The sequence below is a fragment of the Pteronotus mesoamericanus genome, unplaced genomic scaffold (assembly GCF_021234165.1).
Source record: "Pteronotus mesoamericanus isolate MK-2021 breed Mesoamerican mustached bat unplaced genomic scaffold, CSHL_Meso_final scaffold_54, whole genome shotgun sequence".
Taxonomy (NCBI): Eukaryota; Metazoa; Chordata; class Mammalia; order Chiroptera; family Mormoopidae; genus Pteronotus; species Pteronotus mesoamericanus.
This window is the reverse complement of record NW_026555321.1, coordinates 32,152,901-32,172,538: the sequence shown is the minus strand read 5'-3', so window position 1 is coordinate 32,172,538 and position 19,638 is coordinate 32,152,901. Positions and strand designations below refer to the sequence as shown.

General features: G+C 45.3%; 2 protein-coding genes across 2 annotated transcripts in view; one reads left to right on the top strand and one right to left on the bottom strand.

The window, feature by feature from the left end:
* Positions 1-50: 50 nt before the first annotated feature.
* On the bottom strand, positions 51-6,822 carry PRRT3 (proline rich transmembrane protein 3). The gene is made up of 4 exons (XM_054595316.1): positions 6,745-6,822; positions 3,106-4,183; positions 2,795-2,950; positions 51-1,964 (listed from the first exon to the last, which is right to left on the bottom strand). Exons 2-4 carry the CDS (start codon positions 4,124-4,126, stop codon positions 211-213), a joined length of 2,931 nt encoding a protein of 976 aa, XP_054451291.1. The 5' UTR covers positions 4,127-4,183; positions 6,745-6,822; the 3' UTR covers positions 51-210.
* FANCD2 (FA complementation group D2) overlaps positions 884-19,638 on the top strand; it is a 99,750-nt gene continuing 80,995 nt past the window's right edge. The window contains exon 1 of the mRNA XM_054595313.1: positions 884-1,368. The gene's annotated coding sequence lies outside the window, so the exon portion shown is untranslated. The remainder of the gene's footprint in view (positions 1,369-19,638) is intronic.

The window sequence follows — 19,638 nt, the reverse complement described above, 5'->3', positions numbered from 1 at the left end:
TAGTTGCTGGAAAAAAATAGATATTTAAAAAACAAAAAACGGGGGTGGGGTGGGTGGGAGGGTTCACTTTTGGCTGTCTCTGGGGACTACAATCAGGTTGAGGCCCCAGGATGCCAGTTTTTCAAATGCTCAACTGTCCCAATTGGCCATGCCATTTGGCCACCGGCCACCGAGGGTCGGGCCTTGGTCCTGCAGCAGCGTGGGGCCGGCTCAGAGCTCAATGGTGTCACTGGAAGCACTACGGGAGTCCCCTGGCTTGCAGCGAGGCTGGACCTCACTCAGGGGTTCCCCGGGCCGGGTGGGAGCCGGAACAGGGGCAGGCAGTAGTTGCACCGTGCTGGGCAGCTCATCTAGGGGCAGACTGTCCACCGACGACAACCCGTGGCGCCACGGGTTCCAGCTGATTTTGAGTGAGCCCCGGGAGAAGCTGTCCATGGAGCTACCAGAAGCCACCCGCTCAGGCTCGTCCACTACATGTGGTGGGACCGGCCCGCGCACGCGTACGTCGCTGAGCGACCGGCAGCGGCCACGGAGAAGAGAAGAACCCGCGCCTTCGAACTCCGCGTCGGGGTGGCTGCCCCGGCGCGGCCGCAGCGCGCCCCCAGGCGGCGGGGAGGCCAGGCCGCGCAGGCCGCAGCGTCGGAACACGCTGTCTCGCACCAAGTGCTCTCGGAAGAGCGCGGCGTCGATGCTGCGGCTCAGGTTGATAGGTGAAGGCGGCCGCAGGTCCAGCTCACTCATCGACGGCGCGGGCCCCACGCTGCTACGTGAGAGTCCCTGGCCATCCTGGGGACCGCGGCCCAGCGACGCAGCCGAGCCCCAGGCGCCTGGAGTGGGCGTGGCAGGCGGCCCCCCCTCCGCGGGGTTGCGGATGAGGCTCTTGCTGATGTCCAGGCTGCCTGCACCGACGCTACTGGGCCCTGCATAGCAGTTGTTCGGTCGCTCTGGCACCTCGCTTTTGCCCGAGGGCGCGGGACACGCCAGGCGCAGCAGCTTAGCCCAGCACGCATGCTCCGTGGGCGGCCTGGGTCGCGCGGCGGTTACAGCTGCCAGCGCCAAGGCGAGAGCCCATGTCAGTTCCAGCAGGCGCAACCAAAAATGGACTCCCCACCAGGCCCATGAGAAGCGGCTCACGCGGCCTGGGCCCGGGTACAGCCAGAGCGCGGCCGCCAGCTGTAAGCCGCTGGCCAGCAGCCCCAGTGCGCCCGCCACCGCTAGCAGCCGCGGGCCGGGACTGGCATCCCAGCCCCGCGGCCCATCCAGCAGGCGGCGACGGCACAGGCAGAGAGTGCCCAGAGCCACGGCTGCGCCCCAGGCGCAGGAGAAACCTTGAGCCAGGAGGTTGAGAGCCGGCTTCGCCGACAGCAGGTCTGTAACGAGTAACCCCACGCCGTGCGCCAACGCCACTACTCCCAACAGAAGCGGGTTCTGAAGTTGCTGTGGCAGCCCGCCACCCAGGCCAAGCAGGGTCAGGGCCGCCAGCGCAGTGAGCAGCAAGGGGAAGGGTAGGTTGTAGAGCACCAGGCCCGCGCGTAAACCCAGCCGCGCCTGCGAGCCGTATGGGTCCGCAAGCATGTAGGCAGATCGCAGCCCCGATGCTAGGAGCACCAGCACTGCCGCCACCAGCGCCAGCCAGGGCCCCGCAGGGGCGGCTGCCAGAGAGGCCATTGCCAGCAACGCCGGCAGCAGAAAGAGCACCCCCACGCCGTATACGTGCAGCTCCCAGGAAAAGCTCAGTACCCGCCGAAGGGGACCCCAGCGCAAGGGGGGTGCGGTGGCGTTGGCGGGAGGGCTAGAGGCTGGGGCTGATGCCATGGAGCTGGCTGAGGGCTCCGGAGGGGGTGGCTGTCCTAGGGCGCGCTGCGTGGTGACCCGAATGAGGCCCCGGCGTGACGTCGAGGGGGCCTGGACTGGGGGTGCTGGGGGATGGCTTTGGGGGCGCCGCGGCCAGTCCTCGGCTTCATCTGCAATAATAACATTAAAATAGCCCTTTGTGAAGTGCTTTTGATTTTCCATTATTCCCTAGTGTGGTGGGCCAGTTATTTAACTTCTACAAGCACATCTGTTAAATGGGGATGGTAGCAGCACCTACCTAACTGGATTGTGGTAAGGACTGAGTGTTTAGCATAGTGCCCATTACCCAGTAAGTGTTAAATGGAAGTGAGCTATCATTTTTATTAATATACCACCAGTTCTCAATGTGGGTTGCATATTGGAATCACCTGGAGACCAACTGAATCGGAATTCCTTGGGAATTTTTTAAAAGCTCCTTGGGTGAGCCCTGATTGGGTGGCTCAGTTGACTGGAGCATCTTTCTGTGCACCAGAGGGTTGTGGGTTCTATACCCTGTCAGAGCACATTCCTAGGTTGCAGGTTCGATCCCCAGTGGGGACTCATTTAGGAGGCAACTGATCAATTTTTATCTCTTACACGTCTCTCTCTTTCTCCCTTCCTCTCTCTCTCAAATCAATAACCATATCCTCGGTTGAGGAATAAATAAATAAAAAAATAAATAAGCAAGCTCCTTGGGTGATATTCCAGAGTTAGAGAATCACTGCATTAAATACATCCATGTTACATTTAGGAACAGTCTAGCCCCTAAAGGTCAAATGACTTTTCCCAGAGTACCGGGTATTGATTTATTATCCCAAGTTATTTGAAGGAGGTTCTAGCCAATTCCTTTAACGAGGTATTTGTCCTTATTCACTCCCCATCCTCCCATATTGACCTCACACAGGTCCTTAGTTATTAGACAGAGTACCCACTCTCCCCAAAACCCCAGCCATGCCCTCACCTGGCTGCAGGGCCCCCACAGGGCTCTCTGTTCGATTTGTAGCTGGGCCAGGGTCCAAGGGGCCAGGGATGAGGGACTTGGGGGTACCTGGGGCTTCCACTGCTCCTCTCACCCGCTGGGGGGAGATGGGGTCTGCTCCATTCATTGTTGCTATTTCTGAAACGACAAAAGCAGTCGTCACTTTGCCTGACCCTCCAGAATGAAAGAAATGAGACCCAGAGGGACCAGAGGGCACACAGAAACTGGGGCATTCAAGTGTCATGGAACACTGTCCCTCCCAGCCCTGCTCCGTACCTCACTTTGGTACCCACCTGGCTTGGGCTGCCCATCAGGAATCTCTGAGGCTGGAGGACCAGAAGGTTGGGGTCCTGGTGAACCCTGAACATCAAGGAAGTCGGCCTGCTTCGGTGAGGGACTAGGAAAACTGACTGCCCAGGTCTCCCCACCTCCAGCCTTCTTGGGGGGCTCAGCTGGCAGCTTCTTGGCAGGAGGAATACTTCTGGCCAATGCCAGGTCTGGCTGGAACCCAGGCTCCTGAGTGGATGCCACCTCCACTGGGGATACTGAGCCAATCTCAGAGGCTGCTGGATCCTGCTGGGTGAAGAGGGGGCCCTGAGCTGCCTCCAGGAGGTTTTTCTCACCCCCACCCTGTTCGTCCAGCACTGGCCTCCTTACAGTGCCCGGGTGGGGTACGAGAGTGTGGGGAGGACCCTGGTGGGCTGAGGGGAATGTCTCTGAGACCCTGGTCTTGCCTTCGGCAACCAGACCCTCATCTCTAAGTGGTTGCTGTCCCAGTTGGCCTCCAGGCTCCCCTGAGGAGGGAGGAACTGTGGCTGCCCTGAGTTGGAGTCTGGGAGTTGTGGGGATGAAAGTGAGGTGGGGGGGCCCCACTGGGTGGGGTGCTGGTGCATCTTGTTCCAGAAGCTCCTGTGAGTCAGGAGGTCCTGTCCAGCCCTGAGAACTTGGCCCTTGAGCCACCTGGAAGTCATCAGTTACTGGGAGTCCTTCTCTCTGAGCTCCCTGGGCTGCTTTAGGTCCATGCAGCGCTGGGCCAAGGGGAGAGTCTTCGATCCTCTCAGGCACCTCCTCAGCAGGGACTTGGGGGACACTGAAGTTCCAAGGGCTCTCATCTCTAGGCTTCTCCCAGAGGAAGTTGAAGGCTTTGGGCTCTGTGACAACAGGGCCCTTGGGGTGGGCTCCTGGGCTCAGGTGTGGTTCCGAGTCCTCCTGTAGCCTGGGAAGGCCCCTTCCCAGAATAGGGCCAGCCCCCAGGGACAGCAGCAGCAATAGCTGCAGGAGGCCACATACATGGCACCACAGGCTGGGGGCCATGATCCACTCTGATGCCTGGGCCTAGAACCCTCAACTTCCAGTCTTCACTGGATAAGCCTAAAAAAAAGGAGAGGGGGAATGACATGTGAGGGTTGGGGACATGTGGCTACCCCAAGGGGACTGGTGGAAAAGAATGAAGAATGACATGAAGCAGGTCTATCTACCCTTCCCCCCGACCCCCAACATTTCTCCCCTTCCTGTTCAATTCCTTTGTGCTGCCCAGAATGACCAGGAACTGCATCTCTGGTCATGCCACTTGTCCTGCTTCAAAACATCCAGTGGCTCCCCATAGCCCTCAGGAGAGAATTAAGACCCTTTCCTGGCCTTTCAGGGCCACACCAGGCTGCTTACCTATCCTTCAACACCTACTGGACTGTCTGACACCCCATGCCTTTGCTCCTGCCATTCCCTCTGCCTGGAATGCCCTCTTCCTTTTCCTTCACTCGCTGAAATCCTATTCTTGAAGTCCAAGCTCAAATATCAGAGAGGTGGAGAGGGAGAGGAATAGGCCCCTGCCTTTGAGGAGGGACCTGGGTTGAATCCCAGCTTTGCCAGTTCCTGGGTGAGTTACTTCACCTCTTTGCATCAGGGTTTTCCCCATTCATAAAATGGGTATAATAAGAGGACCTAACTTCAAAGAGCTCCTATAAGACTTACATAACAAAACACACAATGGGTCAGGCCTATGATAAGAGCATAAGTATTAGAGCCCTTTTACTTTCCCCTTTGTCCGAAAAGCTTTCTTTCCCACCGGCCTCCTTATTTCAACAAATAACTGCAACATATACAATGGGCCAGGCCCCGGGGATAAGGCAGTGAACAGAATTGGCAAGATTCCTGCTCTCGAGGAGCCGGCATTCTAGGTAAGGGACAAAAAATGATGTTAAATAAAGTGAGCTATGGATTAAGAGATAGAGGGATGAGGGACTACTTTACAGACGGGTGCCAGGAAAGCCCCTCTGAGGTGACACGTAAGCTAAACGCTGAATGAGAAGACGGAGCCAGCTATTTAAAAGTAAGGGGGAAAAGCATTTGGAAGAAGGAACAGAAAGTGCTAAGGCCCTGGTACAGGAATGAGTTAGGTGAGTTCAAGAAATAAGAAGGCTACTGTGGCTGGAGCTCAGAAAATGAAGGAGAAAGTGGCAGAGGGAGATGAAATCGGGAAGGCGGGGCTAGGCCACAAGGGGACTGCTAAGCCACAGTGAGGCACCTGGATTTTATTGAAGCCAATGGAGATGTTTCACAATCTAATAAATGTTGTAAAAGGGGGAAAGAAGCCAGTGCAGAAAGCCAGGTAAGATATGACAATGGCTTGTTTCAGCTTAGATATTTGTTTCTCTGGCACCCCCCTCTACGACTTCCCATCTCCCTGGTCACATAGTGTATCTCCTGTCTTCCACGTAGGCCTGGGGCTTCTCCAGGGCTGCACCTGCATCTTCCATGTCTTGTTTCCAGCCCACCAGCATGTGACTGGCCCCAGCCTTATATACCCTAAAAGTTCCTCTTCCTAAGAGTCCCTAGCTGAGCCAGGGAGGACCCCACAGCCAGAATAGGGGAGGATAGCAACTGAGAGCCCAGGCCTGGATATGTTTAGGAGCAGAGGCCCTGCTCCTTTTCTCTGGGAAAGAGCTGTGCCCAAATCTCCCTGGCTCCTAACTCTTGGTGGCCCACAGACACCTTGAAAAGCCAATGGAAAATCCAGGCTCTCTCACCAGGAAAATGCCCACGTTCACCAAAAGTTGTGGACAATTTCAGGGGGTTCAAAGATGCCTTATAACTCATCCCCCAAACTGAGGTAGACTCTGCCTTAAATCCTTATTGGTTCATTTCTCAAACATTCACCAATCCCCATGCTCTGTTTCTGGCCCAGGCTAGGTGCTGGGAAACCAAAGAGAAGCCTCAGTCCCACGGTCAGCAGTGGGAGCCAGCCAAGGGGGGCTGACTGAAAGGCCCCTGACACAGGTACTGGTTAATAACAGTACTCTAGTGTTGAGCTCCTACCCAGTTAGGTTCCTGTGCTAAGCTTAGCTGCATGCCCTCGATCTCATCCAACCCTCCCAGCACAAGCAGGTGTGTGGGAATAGTCATTTCACAGGGGAAAAATCAAGGTTCAGAGAGGTTGAGCAACTCACCCAAGGTCACACAGCCATACTAGGGGTTGTGAAACCTGCCAGTGGTTCATTTTGCACAGGGGGTCCAAAAAGCTTTGCAGAGGAGGAGGCAGCTGAGTTGGGCCTTCTATGAAAAGCATATGCCATCTGCTCACCACCCCCAATCCAAGAGATGTGGGCATCTGTGGACAAGTACGGGGCTGCCCAGCACTGGGTTCCAGCTACTGGAGAGATCTGGGCGCAGGGTAGGGGGGCGGTAATCTCCCAGCTTCAGGGACTGGGGAGAGGCCAGCTCGAGGGCAGCGCAGGGCAGCCTCCAGGAGCTGGCCCATCTCGGGTTACCTCTTTCCCTCCTCCTCCTCTCCCCTGGCTCCGCGCCTTCCCGCAGTGTCCCGGGTGGGGGTGGGCTCTGGTGCAGGCTCTGCTGCTTGCGCCCGAAACGGGGGCTGCAGGCCATGCTCCCTGCCTGGGCCCCGCTATTGCCCCCTCCCTCTGCCAGCTCCTTACCTGGGCGTCGCGCAGGCAGCCCCCGCGTTCACCTTGCGCGTGTCCCAGCAGCGCTGCCGCGCCGCATCCTCCGAGATGCTCAGACTTGGCTAACAGAGCCCGGCGCTGCCGATCGCCGATCCCGCCCACAGGAACGCCATCCTCACTTAACCCTTTCCCCTTAGGGGTGGATTCTTCTTCCAGTCCGGACCTCCCCATTCTCTGGGATTCTCAGGGCTAAGAGGGGACCGAGGTCATCTCCGAGGGATATGGAAATCCATTTCATAGCATCGCTCAAAATGAGGCAGCCAGTCTCCGTTTGCATACCTCAGGGGATGGAGAACTCACTCCCTTTCTGCTCTATTCTTATATCCTCACAGGGATACATACATACCTATAAGTAGATACAACTTGATGGGTATCCTTCAGATCTTTTCCAATGCACAGTCACATATACATTTTAAATAGACTTGAGATCATACTATACATATTGTTCTGTAACTTGCCTTTCCCCCTTCACTTTGCAATATATCCTGGCACATTTTCCATGTAAATTTCTGCAGAGCCATCTCATTTCTTCTATCTGCTTTTGAGAACTGCAGCATATGGTCAGCCTGTCATTTTTATTCCTAGATATGTAGGTTGTTTCTAGCCTTTTTCTAGCAAGAATAATGAGGCAGGGACCAATTCTTGCACAGATATCTTCATGCACATGTACTAGTGTACACATCAGACAATTTCCTACCTGAGGCATGTGATCTATGGATAGGCACATTTTCACTTCTGATAGACACTATCAAAATGTTCCTTGTTCCTCTTTGGACAGCTCCTGAGATACTAAATATCCACTACACTCATACACTGATATATCCTGGTGTACTAAATATCTCTTAATGTATCAATACATTAAGAGAAATCCACACAAAGAATATATGTGGTCACTAAATATGATATAGAATCTTTAAGACCATGGAGAAATTCCCAAGGTAGGTGGTTGTTTATTTTTTTAAACTTAAGTCATTTGAATTATAAAAATAATATATTCTGATTGTCCCAATTCTGGCAACACAGAAGGGTTCAAAAAACATGTTAACTGTCTTACCCTTGGCCTCTCCCACTCGGCCCCCAAAAATGTACCCACTGATAACATCATAGTGTTTCTTCTGCTTATAAAAACATATGCATATATGTACATGCACTTCTTACAAAATGGGATCATACTATGCATATTATTCTAAAACTTGGTTTTGCCCCAGGCAATATATGTGAAAACATTTTGAAGGCAATACATATTAGTTCCACCTTTTTCTTTCAACAAGCTGCACAGTATTGCATGGTGTGCATGCATTGTCATTTACTCAGACATTCTCAATATTCTCCTACTGATGGGTAGTCAGGTGGTTTACAAGTTTTTTCCTACTAAAAACAACACTCAATAAACATCCTTACATACTTACATCTTTACATGCTGACACTCTAAATATTATCAGATGATTAATTGTATGATCTCAATTTTGTTAATATCTGTCTGCCAATGTATCTTATCCCTGAATATTAGAAAGAAAATAGCAGTTGATGTGGTTTTTATCTAATTTTGCTTTTCTGTTTACCAATATTCTATACAACCATGTATTTCTTTTGTGATCAGATGTAAGAACAACAAATACCACTTTAAAAAGAAAGAAATTTTTTTCTAGGGTTAGGATGAACTCTTCCTCTCGGGTTTTCCTTCCTCTGGCTCTCACAGAAAAGCAGCTTGGGGATCAGTTGTGTCTGGTGTGGTATGTGGTTTGAAGAGTGTTCAGCCTCTCCTATCTAGTAATAGTGGAGCTGGAATCCAGCTTTTCTGATGCTGGGAGAGGGCTCTGGCTTTTCCCATTTCACCCTATCATCTGGCCAGTTCTACTGTTTTCCTTGTGGGGAGCTCTTCAGAATTGTAAAGATATCTCTCATTTCTCTAGAATTTCTCCCTCCAGGCCTAACACTCCCTGTTCTTTCAGCCTTTCCTCAAAAGACAGGATTCTGGGATCTCAGTATTGTAACATCTCTCCTCTTTTTGCTTCTTACTAGATCAACAACGTCCCCTTAAAGTATGACTCTTGGAATTGAACCCAGTTGGGAATCAAGCTGAACTTTCACTTCTTCTTTCTTAGATTCTACTCCTCGATTAATACGTCCTCACACTGAATTTATGTTTCTGGCAGCCACATCGTTTTGTTGCCCATTATTGATCTAGTAGGTTTTCCACATTTCTTTGTGTGCAGTTAGTTTCTTGACCCTCATTGTAGGAGTCTACTTTTTTTTTTTAAATGTTTATTTTATCTTGTTGGATCTAGCCAGTTGTTCTGCTCTTGTGGGAAATTATCTGGATCCTGGTTCTGTATATAATAGATAATTAGCATTTTAGGGCATTGTCCAATCTATTTCTCTTCTGACAGTATCCTAATTTCCTTTTGGGGGAACTATGCCTTTTCCCCCTGTGGGCAATCCTGGCGGGAGGACAGTTCTGGGGGCCCACGACAGAAGCTGAGGAGTGTAGATCCCTTCTCTCAGTGCCTCCTGTGAGCTCTCCGGTGAGCCTCCTTTGGGGATGTGAAGATTCCCTCAGCAGGCGCAGAGCTGGCATGGTTCTCTTCCTCAGTGTCACCCCATTCACGACCTTACAAAGCCTCACTAGCTTAACAGTGCCCCCACCCCCAACCCAGGCAGCACCATCCTGCTGCTCCCTGGCTCCCTCTTTGGAGCCAGGAGCCCCAGTCCCATTGTGCTTCCAAACCATCAGTTGGTAGAGGTTTTAAGATTCCAGACAAAAGCAAGAGAGATTATGATCCCTTTGGCCAAAAGCCAAGATGAAAACTGATCTTCAGGAAAGAGCGGACTGGCTGGGGGTGCAGGTAATGGTAGCAGGGAACATGGAGTGTCAGGTATGGGTGGGGAGTATCTTGGCTTCAGAAGGAGCTCCCAGCATCGTCCTGGGAGACTCCGAGACAGAGGATGGCCAGGAGATGATTCCAAGTATATGGGGGATGGACAGTATCTCCATTTACCAAGTCAGCCAGGAGCTATGCTACCCACCTTACATGCATTGTTCTTTTTAGGTCATCACAACCCTATATATTATTATGCTCTCCTTTTAACAAGGTGAAGCTCAGAGAGATTAAGTAATTTGTTCAAGGTCACACAGCAAATAAGAGGCCAAGCTCAAAGTCTGGCTTTAGAGCCAGTGCCTTTAATGGTAATGACACCATCCTGCCCCTCCTAAAGAACCTCAGAAAGGGAAGAGGAGATGAAAACCCCAGGCCTTCCAGGTGGCCCCTGCTGTGTTTGGAGTTCGAGTCTATGAAAACAGACCTCCAACATGGAACTCTGTTGGAGGAACTTTAACAGTTTTGGGAGTTGTTGGGAGCTCCCTCCCAAAAATAACTGGGAAGTTCCCACAGAAAGGGAAAGAGAAGAAAAAGGCTAAGGTGATGTGGCTGGCAGTGATGAAGTCTCCTGCTTAGACACTGCTCAGGACGGTTGGCTTACATTTTCTTCCTGGCTGGTGGCTCTGGAGTAAACAAAGAAACAAAAGGCAAAACAGGCAGGAGATGTGCAGCCTGGAGAATGTTCTCTCTGCTGTGCCTCCTCTCCTGAACTCTAAGGGCTTGGAGAGTCACATTCCTTCACTAAACTGGCCAAATTAAGCCTCAACAGTTCCTGGAGTCTTAACTCATTCTTTATCACATTTTAGCCTCTTTGGATACCAGCTAAATGAACTTAAATTTTTAAAAAAGAATTTTTTTTGTTAATAAATTTGATAATCTGATACATACTTTGAAATTAGCTGTTTCTTATTCCATTCCCCCTCACTTCCAGTTCCTTTCAACTCTTTCTGGTATTTCTGATTATTTCCTCTGGTTTTATATCTATTTTCTAATGTTAAGTGTTTTTTCAGTTTAAAATTTTATCTATTGACTACTACTAAAGGATATGAAGATTGAGCTCTTACATCATTTTCCACATTTTCCTGTACCTCTTCTGTTTACATAATTATTCTGCACTTACAATACTAGAACTGCAAAAACAACTATTCAAGCTGATTAAACAAATATTCAATTAGTATTCAAAACTGTACTGTAATTATGCTTCTTTTGAAAGATAGTCTGTTTTTCTTGGGGTATTCTTTTTTTATTTGTGCAATATATTTTATTCCCATTTCTCTCCCCTTTGAGAACCATCAGCTTATTCTCCATATTTCTGGGTCTGCTACTGTTTTGTTTTGTTTTGTTTTTGAGGGGGTCCCCATATAAGTGAAATCATACTTTTTTTGTCTTTATCTGTCTGACACATTTCACTTAGCATAATATATTGTAGATCCATCCATGTTGTCACAAATGGCAATATTTCATTCTTTTTTATTGATGAATAATATTTCATTGCATGTGTGTATCTTCTCCCATTCAGTAGGTTGTCTTCGTTTTGTTGATTATTTCCTTCACTGTGCAAAAACTTTTTAATTTGATGTAGTCCCATTTGTTTAATCTTTTTTTTGTTTCCCCTGCCCACGGAGAAATAGCCAAAAAAATATGACTTGCTAAGAGCGGTGTCAAAGAATTTACAGCCCATGTTTTATTCTAGGACTTTTATTGCTTCAGGTCTTATACTTAAGTCTTCAATCCATTTTGAGTATATTTTTGTATATGATGTAATAAAGTGGTCCAATTTAATTTTTTTCCATGTATCTGTTCAATTTTTCTAACACCACTTGAAGAGATTGTTTTTACCCCCATTGTATATCCTTGTCTCCTTTGCCATATATTAATTGGCCTTATAAGTGAGGATTTATTTCTGAGGTCTCTACTCTGTTCCACTGGTTTATATATCTTTTTTTTTAACAATACCATGCCTTTTTGATTATTGTAGCATTGTAGTGTAGTTTGATACCAGGGAGCATGATACCTCCCATTTAGTTTTTTTCTCAAAATTCCTTTGGCTATTTAGGGTCTTTTGTGGTTCCATGTAAATTTTAGTATTAGTTATTTTAATTATGAGAAGAACGCCATTGGTATTTTAATAGGGAATGCATTGAATCTATATATTGCTTTAGGTAGTAAGGACATTTTAACAATATTACTTCTCCCAATCCATAAGGTATATCTTCATATTTTGATGCAGTTGTAAATAGGATTGTTTTCTTATTTTCTCACTCTGACAATTATTGGCATATAGAAACTCAGTATATTTCTGTATATTGATTCTGTATCCTTTTATGAATTCATTTATTAGTTCTAACAGTTTTTTGGTGGAGTCTTTAGAGTTTTTAACATACAGTATTTTGTCATCTGAACATAATGGGAGTTTTACTTCTTCTTTTCCAACTTGGATTCATTTTATTACTTTTTCTTCACTGATTGCTGTGGCTAGGATTTCCAGTATTTGTTGAACATAAATGATGACAGTGGGCATCCTTGTCTTGTTCCTGATTGTAGAGAAAATGCTTCAGCTTTTCAGCATTAGCTGTTGGTTTGTCATACACTGCCTCTATTATGCTGAGATATGTTCCTTCTATTCCCACTTTGTTGAGAGTTTTTAGCCTATAATGAGGTTGAATTTTGTCAAATATTTTTTCTGTACCTATTGAGATAATCATATGGCTTTTAACCTTTATTTTAATGTCATGTATCATGTTGATTGATTTACAGAAGTAGAACTATCCTTGCACCCCTGGGATGAACCCACTTTTTCATGGTGTAGAGTCCCTTTAATGTGTTGTTTAATCTGGTTCGCATGTATTTCATTAAGAATATTGGCCTATAATTTTATTTATTTTTCTTTTTTTTGAGATGTGTTTGTCTAGTGTTGGTATCAGCATAATACTGGCTTCATAGAATGAGTTCAGGAACATTTCCTCTTCTTCAATTTTTTGAAGTTCTTTAAGAAGGATATTAATTCTTTGTTGAGTGTGTGGTAGAATTTACCTGAGAAGCCATCTGGTCCTGGACTTTTATTTGTTGGAAGTTTTTTATTACTGCTTCAATTTTATTGCTAGTAATTGATCTGTTTAGACTTTGTATTTCTACCTGGTACAGTCTTGGAAGATTGTATACTTTTCTAACATTATCAATTTCTTCTAGATTGTCAAATTTGTTGGCATATAATTGTTCATTGTCTTCTTTAATGATTTTATTTTTTGTATTTCTGTGGTGTTGGTTTTAACTTCTCTTTTATTTATGATTTTATTTATTTGGTTTCTCTCTCTTTTTCCTTTATGTGTTTGGCTAAAGGTTTGTTAATTTTATTTATCTTTCCAAAGAACCAGCTCTTAGTTTTAATTGAACCATTCTATTTTTTTAAATTTCTAATTTATTTCTGCTCTAATTGTAACTATTTCCTTCTTTCTGTTTTCTTTGGGTTTCATTTGTTCTTTTTCTAATTCCCTTAGGTGTAGAGTTAGATTGTTTATTTGGGATATTTCTTTTTTCTTGAGGTATGTCTGTATAGCTATGAACTTTCCTATAGAACTGCTTTTGCTGCATCCCATGCATTTTGGAAAGCTGTGTTTTCCTTTGTTTCAAGATAGTTTTTGATCTCATATTTGATTTCTTCTTTTATCCATTGGTTATTTAGTAGCATGTTGTTTAGTCTCCACATATTTTTTTTTCCATTTTTTCCCCTATAGGTGATCTAGTTTCATGCCAATGTGGTTGGAAAAAATACTTGATATGATTTCAATCTACTCGAATTTATTGAGCCCTATTTTTTTTTATTGAATACATAATCTATTATGGAGAACATTCTGTGTGCAATTGAAAAAAAAAGTCCATTCTGCAGTTTTAGTATGAAATTTTCTGTAAATGTCTAGTAAGCCAATCTGTTCTAATGTGACATTTAAAGCCATTATTTTCTTATTAATTTTCTGTCGGGATGACCTATCCATTGATGTCAGTTGGGCATTAAAATCCTCTACTATTATTGTTTTACTGTGGATTCCCCCCCCTTTGTGTTTATTAATAATTGCTTTATATATTTAGGTGCTCCTTTGCTGGGTGCATAGATATTTATGATTGTTATATCCTCTTCTTGCATTGACCCTTTATCGTGTAATGTCCTTCTTTGTCTTTTCTTACACTTTTTGTTTTAAAGTCTATCTTGCCTTATATGAATAATGCTACCCCAGCTTTCTTTTCATTTCTATTTGCATCAAATATATTTTTCCACCTCTTCACTTTCAGTCTGTACGTGTCAATCAATTTGAAGTGAGACTCTTGTAAGCAGCGTATAGATGGGTCATGTTTTTAAATCCATTCAGTCTTTTTAATGTTGCATTTAATCCATTTACATTTAAACTAATTATTGGTAAGTATATACTTATTATCATTTTGTTAATTGTTTTTGGGTTGAAACAGTTCTCTGTTTCTTCCTTCTTCTCTTGATCTCTTCCCTTGTGGTTTGCTGGTTTTCTTTAGTGCTTTGTTTGAGTTCCTTTCTCTTAATCTTTTGTATATCTTTTGTAGGCTTTTGGTTTGTGGTTACCAGAAGGTTTTATATCTCAGTTGCAGTCTATTTTAAGCTGATAGTCATTTAAGTTCAAGTATGTTCTATAAGGACTACATTTTTACTCCCTCCTCCATGCTTTATGTTATTGATGCCCTGTCTTAGATGTTTTTGTGTTGTCTGGGAATGTGCTGGTAGAGCAGAATACCTGGATAGAGCCCTCTACCCACCCTATGGAATTGGAGGGGGATTTAAACAATGGCACTTAACTGGCAGTCCCTGGAGAGCTCCCATGGCTCCCCAACCTTCTCTATACTGTCTCTCTCTCTTGTTTGTTGTAGAGAAAGTGGTCCTGTGTAGAAGAGGCCACTTTCTCTGTGTGCTGGGTAGTTTTGAGAAGCCAGGTTGGAGCTAACCAAGTGTTCATGGCTCCTGGGCTTCTAGCTTGCTGGGCAGGAGCGACTCCTGGCAGGGAGGCCAGGGCTGTGTGGTGACACCCTGTTGTTCCTGCTTACTCTCTTTATTTATAGGCAAAAGGCTCTGGGCAATGTAGCTGAGAAAGCCATGCTCTGAGGAGATCTTGCAGATAGGCCAAAGTACCTGAATAAAGCTCCCACCACCCTAAAAGTGGAGGGAGATGTAAACAATGGTGCTCACCTGCTTCTCAGCCCAGAGAGTTCCCGCAGCTCCTGAGAGCGCCAAGGCCTCCCAGCCTTCTATGTACTACTTCTTTCTGTTTTTGTCCAGAAGTTGTTCATTCAGTCCACAGTTTTCTTGCAGGAGTAATTGTTCTCTATATACATGTATATCTGGCAGTCAGAAAAAGCTAAGAACCATATGATTTCACTCATATGTGGGATAGAAAACCAAAACTCATGGACACAGACAGCAATGTAGTGGTTGCCAGAGGGAAGGGGTATGGAGCGGAGGGGGCCTAATATATGGTGAAGGACGATGGTTTGACTTTAGGTGGTGGGCACACAGTGCAATATACAGATCTTGTATCACAGAAATGTACGCTTGGAATCTGTATGATCCTATTAACCGATGCCACCCCAATACATTTAATAAAAATTTAAAAATATATTTGAGTTTTCTGATAGGATGGGATGAGTTCAATGTCCCCCCCTGCCACCATCATGTTGAACCTCCTATTGGTCTTTACTATTTGCTAAATTTTTTATGCATCTATCATTAATTCATTCTCCTTAATCTTTCCTTGAAGTGAAAAACAATCTTTGATTTCCCATCCAGATAAGAATCCCTTCAAAAAGACTCACAGAATTCTATAGAACAAAGCACATGGTTTTCCAACAAATAAATGGCTCAAAAAAAGGGGCAGGAAGGGGAAGCTGTTATAAAAAAGACTTAAGAAACATAGCAGTCAAATGCCACGTGGGAGACTTTGTTGGGATTGTCATTCAAACAAACCAACTGTGCAAAGGCATTTTAACATAATGGGAGAAATGTGAACAGGGATTGGGCCTTAGAACATACTAAAGAGTGTCTAATTAGGGGAGATAATGGCACTGTGGATTATGTTTTTTAAAATTCTTATGTTAGATATACTTACTGAAATGTTTTTGTGTGAAGTGATATTGTACCTGGGATTTACTTTTTTTTTTTTTTTTTAAGATTTTATTTATTTTTAGAGAGAGGGGAAGGGAAGGAGAGAGGGAGAGAAACATCAATGTGTGATTGCCTCTCAAGCGCCCCCTACCAGGGACCCAGCCTGCAACCCAGGCATGTGTCCTGAACTGGGAATCCAACTGGCAACCCTTTGGTTCACAGGCCAGAACCCAATCTACTGAGCCACATGAGCCAGAGCTGGGATTTACCTTTAAAACACCCCAGAAAAAAAGACTTTGGGAGATACATAAAAGATTAGCAAATATTGATAATTATTAAAATAGCATTATGGGAGTACATCATCATACTTCGCTCTACTGTTGTGTATATCTGAAATTTTCCAAAATAAAAAATGAAAAAGAAATTCAAAAAGAAATAGAAGAAAGGAAAATGTTGCACAGGGCTGGTTGTGCATTTTGTGAGCTGATTGCAGAAATAAAATGTTTTGTTTATTGGGTACTAGCCCATTTTGGAGGGGCACAGATACAGAACTCAGGTTTCTGAACCCTGCTGATTTTCCTAGGCTGTCTCCAGTGAGGCAGAGTTAAAAGATTTGGAAGGCAGGTGGGGAGATGGGACCTGGGTGAGAGCAGGGTCAGCAGGAGTGGCAGCTGGGCCGGGGTGGCTAAAGAACATGAGAGGTTCAGGAACATGTTGGCTGACCCCAGAAGCCCCTTTGTACCCATCTGTCTTCTTGATGTCCTCCATCTTCAATCTGGGGGGCCTACAAGCGCCTTTCATAGCCATGATCGTGAGAGAGCTTGATGTCAGCTGCTAAGGACTTATGATCCCTTCCCACCCTTAACAGCTTTAATGAGGTATCGTTCACATATATAAAATTCACTTGCCTAAGGTATACTATTCAGTTTTCAGTATATTCACAAAGTTGTGCAACTATCACCACATTCAATTTTAGAGCATTTCATTACCCCAGAAAGAAACCTGTACCCATGAACAATCACTCTCCATTCTCCTGCCCCTGGCTCTGGCAACCACTAATCTACCCCCTCTATGGATTTGCCTGCTCTGGACAATTAATAAAAAATTGAATCGTATATGCAGTCTTTTCTGATTGGTTTTCATTTACTGTGTTTCTAGGTTCATCCACATCATAGGTTAAGTCAGCACTTTATTCTTTTTTACTGCTGAATAATATTGCATTGTATGGATGTACCATATTTTTTTTATTATGCAGTTGATAGACATTTGGGTTATCTACTTTGGCTCTTACGAATAATGCTCAAGAAACACTTGTAAGTTTTTGTGTGAACATATGTTTTCATTTCTCTTTGGCTATATATCTGTCTAGGAGTGGAATTCCTGGATCATAAGGAAACTTCATGCTTCACTTTTTGAGGAACTGCTAGACTGCTTCCCAGAGCACCATATGATATTTTTCACAGACAGAAGACTGAGGCCCAGAGAGGGGAAATGTCTTATACAAAGACACACACTGAGTTAAAAAGCAGGAGCTAATCATCTAAAAGGTCTCAATTCCCTGCCCCCACGCTCCTCTGATGGCACTCCCCCCTCCCGTCACTGCACATCCCCCTGGCCCACTTTACCACTCCATGCCTTTCTCCACCCAGCAGCAAATCCTTTCACATCAGTCCTTCCCAAAGGCTTCCACTGCCATGCCAGGATCAAGTTTCTCTCTGAGGGATGATTTACAAGCTCTCTGCCATCTGGCTCTGCTCATGGCATCGTGTTTTGTTTTTTTTTAAGCAGCTTTACTGAGATATAATTAGCATACCAACTATTCACCCATTTAAAGTATACAACACTCATCGTGTCTTTTTTAAAAAAAGTTTTATTTTTAGAGAGGAAGGGAGAAAAACATTGAAGTGAGAAACATCGATTTCATTGCCCCTTCCAGGAACCCAGGTATGTGCCCTGACTGGGAATTGAACCATTGACCTTTCCATTTGTGGGACGACACTCAACTGAGCCTTTTTATTCTCTACATTTCAGGGCCATGCAGATCTTATTTCAGTTTCATGAAAACACCCGCCCCACCACCTTTGCTTTGGTGACCTTGCACACATTGTCACCTCTGCTTGTATAGTCTTTCCTTTTGTATTTCCCTGGCTCTGTGTATTTCCTTGTTCCTTCACATCTTCACATGACACTTCTGCTGGAAAGCCTTCCCTGACCACCCAGGCTGGTTTGATGGTCATTGGACAAGGGCATTACCTCCTTTTGAGAACATTCCAGAGTTGGGGTTACTAAAGGGTAAAATACTATTGTTTTTTCTTGCCTGATACCCATGCCATTTTCTTCTGATAACTATACCTGTTGTCCTTTAGGGAATCATCCCTAACCCATCTTCAATTCTTGTAATTTAGGTGGGACTAAATAGTTTCTGGAATTTGCCCATGATCCAGATGAGGTCAATTACTCTGATTTTTACTGAAATTTTTTAGAAAGGAGTGCTTTCTTCTCTTTACGGGAGGTTCCTAAGCTGGTGTCTCCATGAGCAGACAGACTGCCTGAAAACAGAAAAAAGCAGACTTGAGAAAGAAACTAAGCCCCGATGACATTTGAGGCCCGGGATCCAGCTGTACCTGAAGCCAACTGACCACTGGACATTTTATTTTTTGATTTTGAGAAAGAGAGAAGGGGAGAGGGAGAAACATCTATTTGTTGTTCTACTTATTTATGCATTCTTTGGTTGCTTCTTACGTGTTCTGACCAGAGATCAAACCTACAGCCTTGGAGTATCAGGACAATGCTCCAACCAACTGAGCTACCCTGCCAGGGATGGACATTTTAGTTGGGCCAATTTACATTCCTTTTTTTAAAAACTGCTTAAGCCAGGTTGAGTTCAATTTTTGTCACTTGCAACTGCAAAATTCATCACATAATTAGTAATTCTCCACATCTTTCATATACACATGTCCAAAACACTTTCATATACACACTCCTTAGAGAACAGAGGAACCACACTGACTTGCCCCTAAGTGCGAATTTACCTACTGTCCTCAAATCTGTCATTATTTTTCTGAGCTGTGTTGTGCAGTCAACTGTCAATATTTAGCCTTCATACAAGGTTCCTTCCATACCATGATTAGTAAGTGAACATTTCAGATTGTCCTAAATAGTTTTGGGTGATAGTCCAGGTTGATAGAAGTGATAAAATGCTCATTTAGTAGCTTGGCCAAAATTGAACTCCAAGAAACGCGCATGATAAACATCACCCTCTGCACTTGTGTGATGATTCTGAGAAGAGCCTGCTAAAACAAACAGCTTTTCCTGTTCACTTGCTGGTGCCAAGCACACAGGCATTCACCACCATCAAGGGTCAGAAAAATCTCACATTTTACCCACCCATCTTTGCCACAGGGAAAAAGACAAACTATGTATGGGGAGAAGAGGCAGACTGAAATGCTCTGAGGACGACTTGTGGGAACCAGGGTGACATCATTCAGTCACCAGTCATTTATTGTATTCTGCCCCAATCTTGACCTTGCTGTATATACCACACCACTCCCCACTACCCCAGGGTGCAATGAACTGTGGACATTTTAATCTGTGCACCTTTGCTGGTTCTGTCCCCCTCTGCTTGGTTCGCTCTTCTGCACTGAACTTTTTCAAGGCCCTGGTCAAATGTTAGCTTTCCAGTGAACCCTTGGTCTTTTAATTTGTTTAAGCAGCTATTTTAAATGTCTGTGTTTATTACCTTGGGTCTATAGGTCACTATGAATAGGCATTGGGGGGGGATCTCTCAATACACGTAGGGTTACCTGAGAAATTTGTGCCCATGTGCATTACCCTGGAGCAGAGGGTCAGAGCATTCATCACATTCTCAAG

Coding starts and splice junctions, on each gene's coding strand:
- PRRT3 (XM_054595316.1), bottom strand. CDS start 4,126: ATGGCCCCCAGCCTGTGGTGCCATGTATGTGGCCTCCTGCAGCTATTG. Junction 2,951..3,105: donor TGATGGGCAGCCCAAGCCAG/GTGGGTACCAAA, acceptor TTGTCGTTTCAG/AAATAGCAACAATGAATGGA. Junction 1,965..2,794: donor TGTGGGGGCCCTGCAGCCAG/GTGAGGGCATGG, acceptor TTATTATTGCAG/ATGAAGCCGAGGACTGGCCG.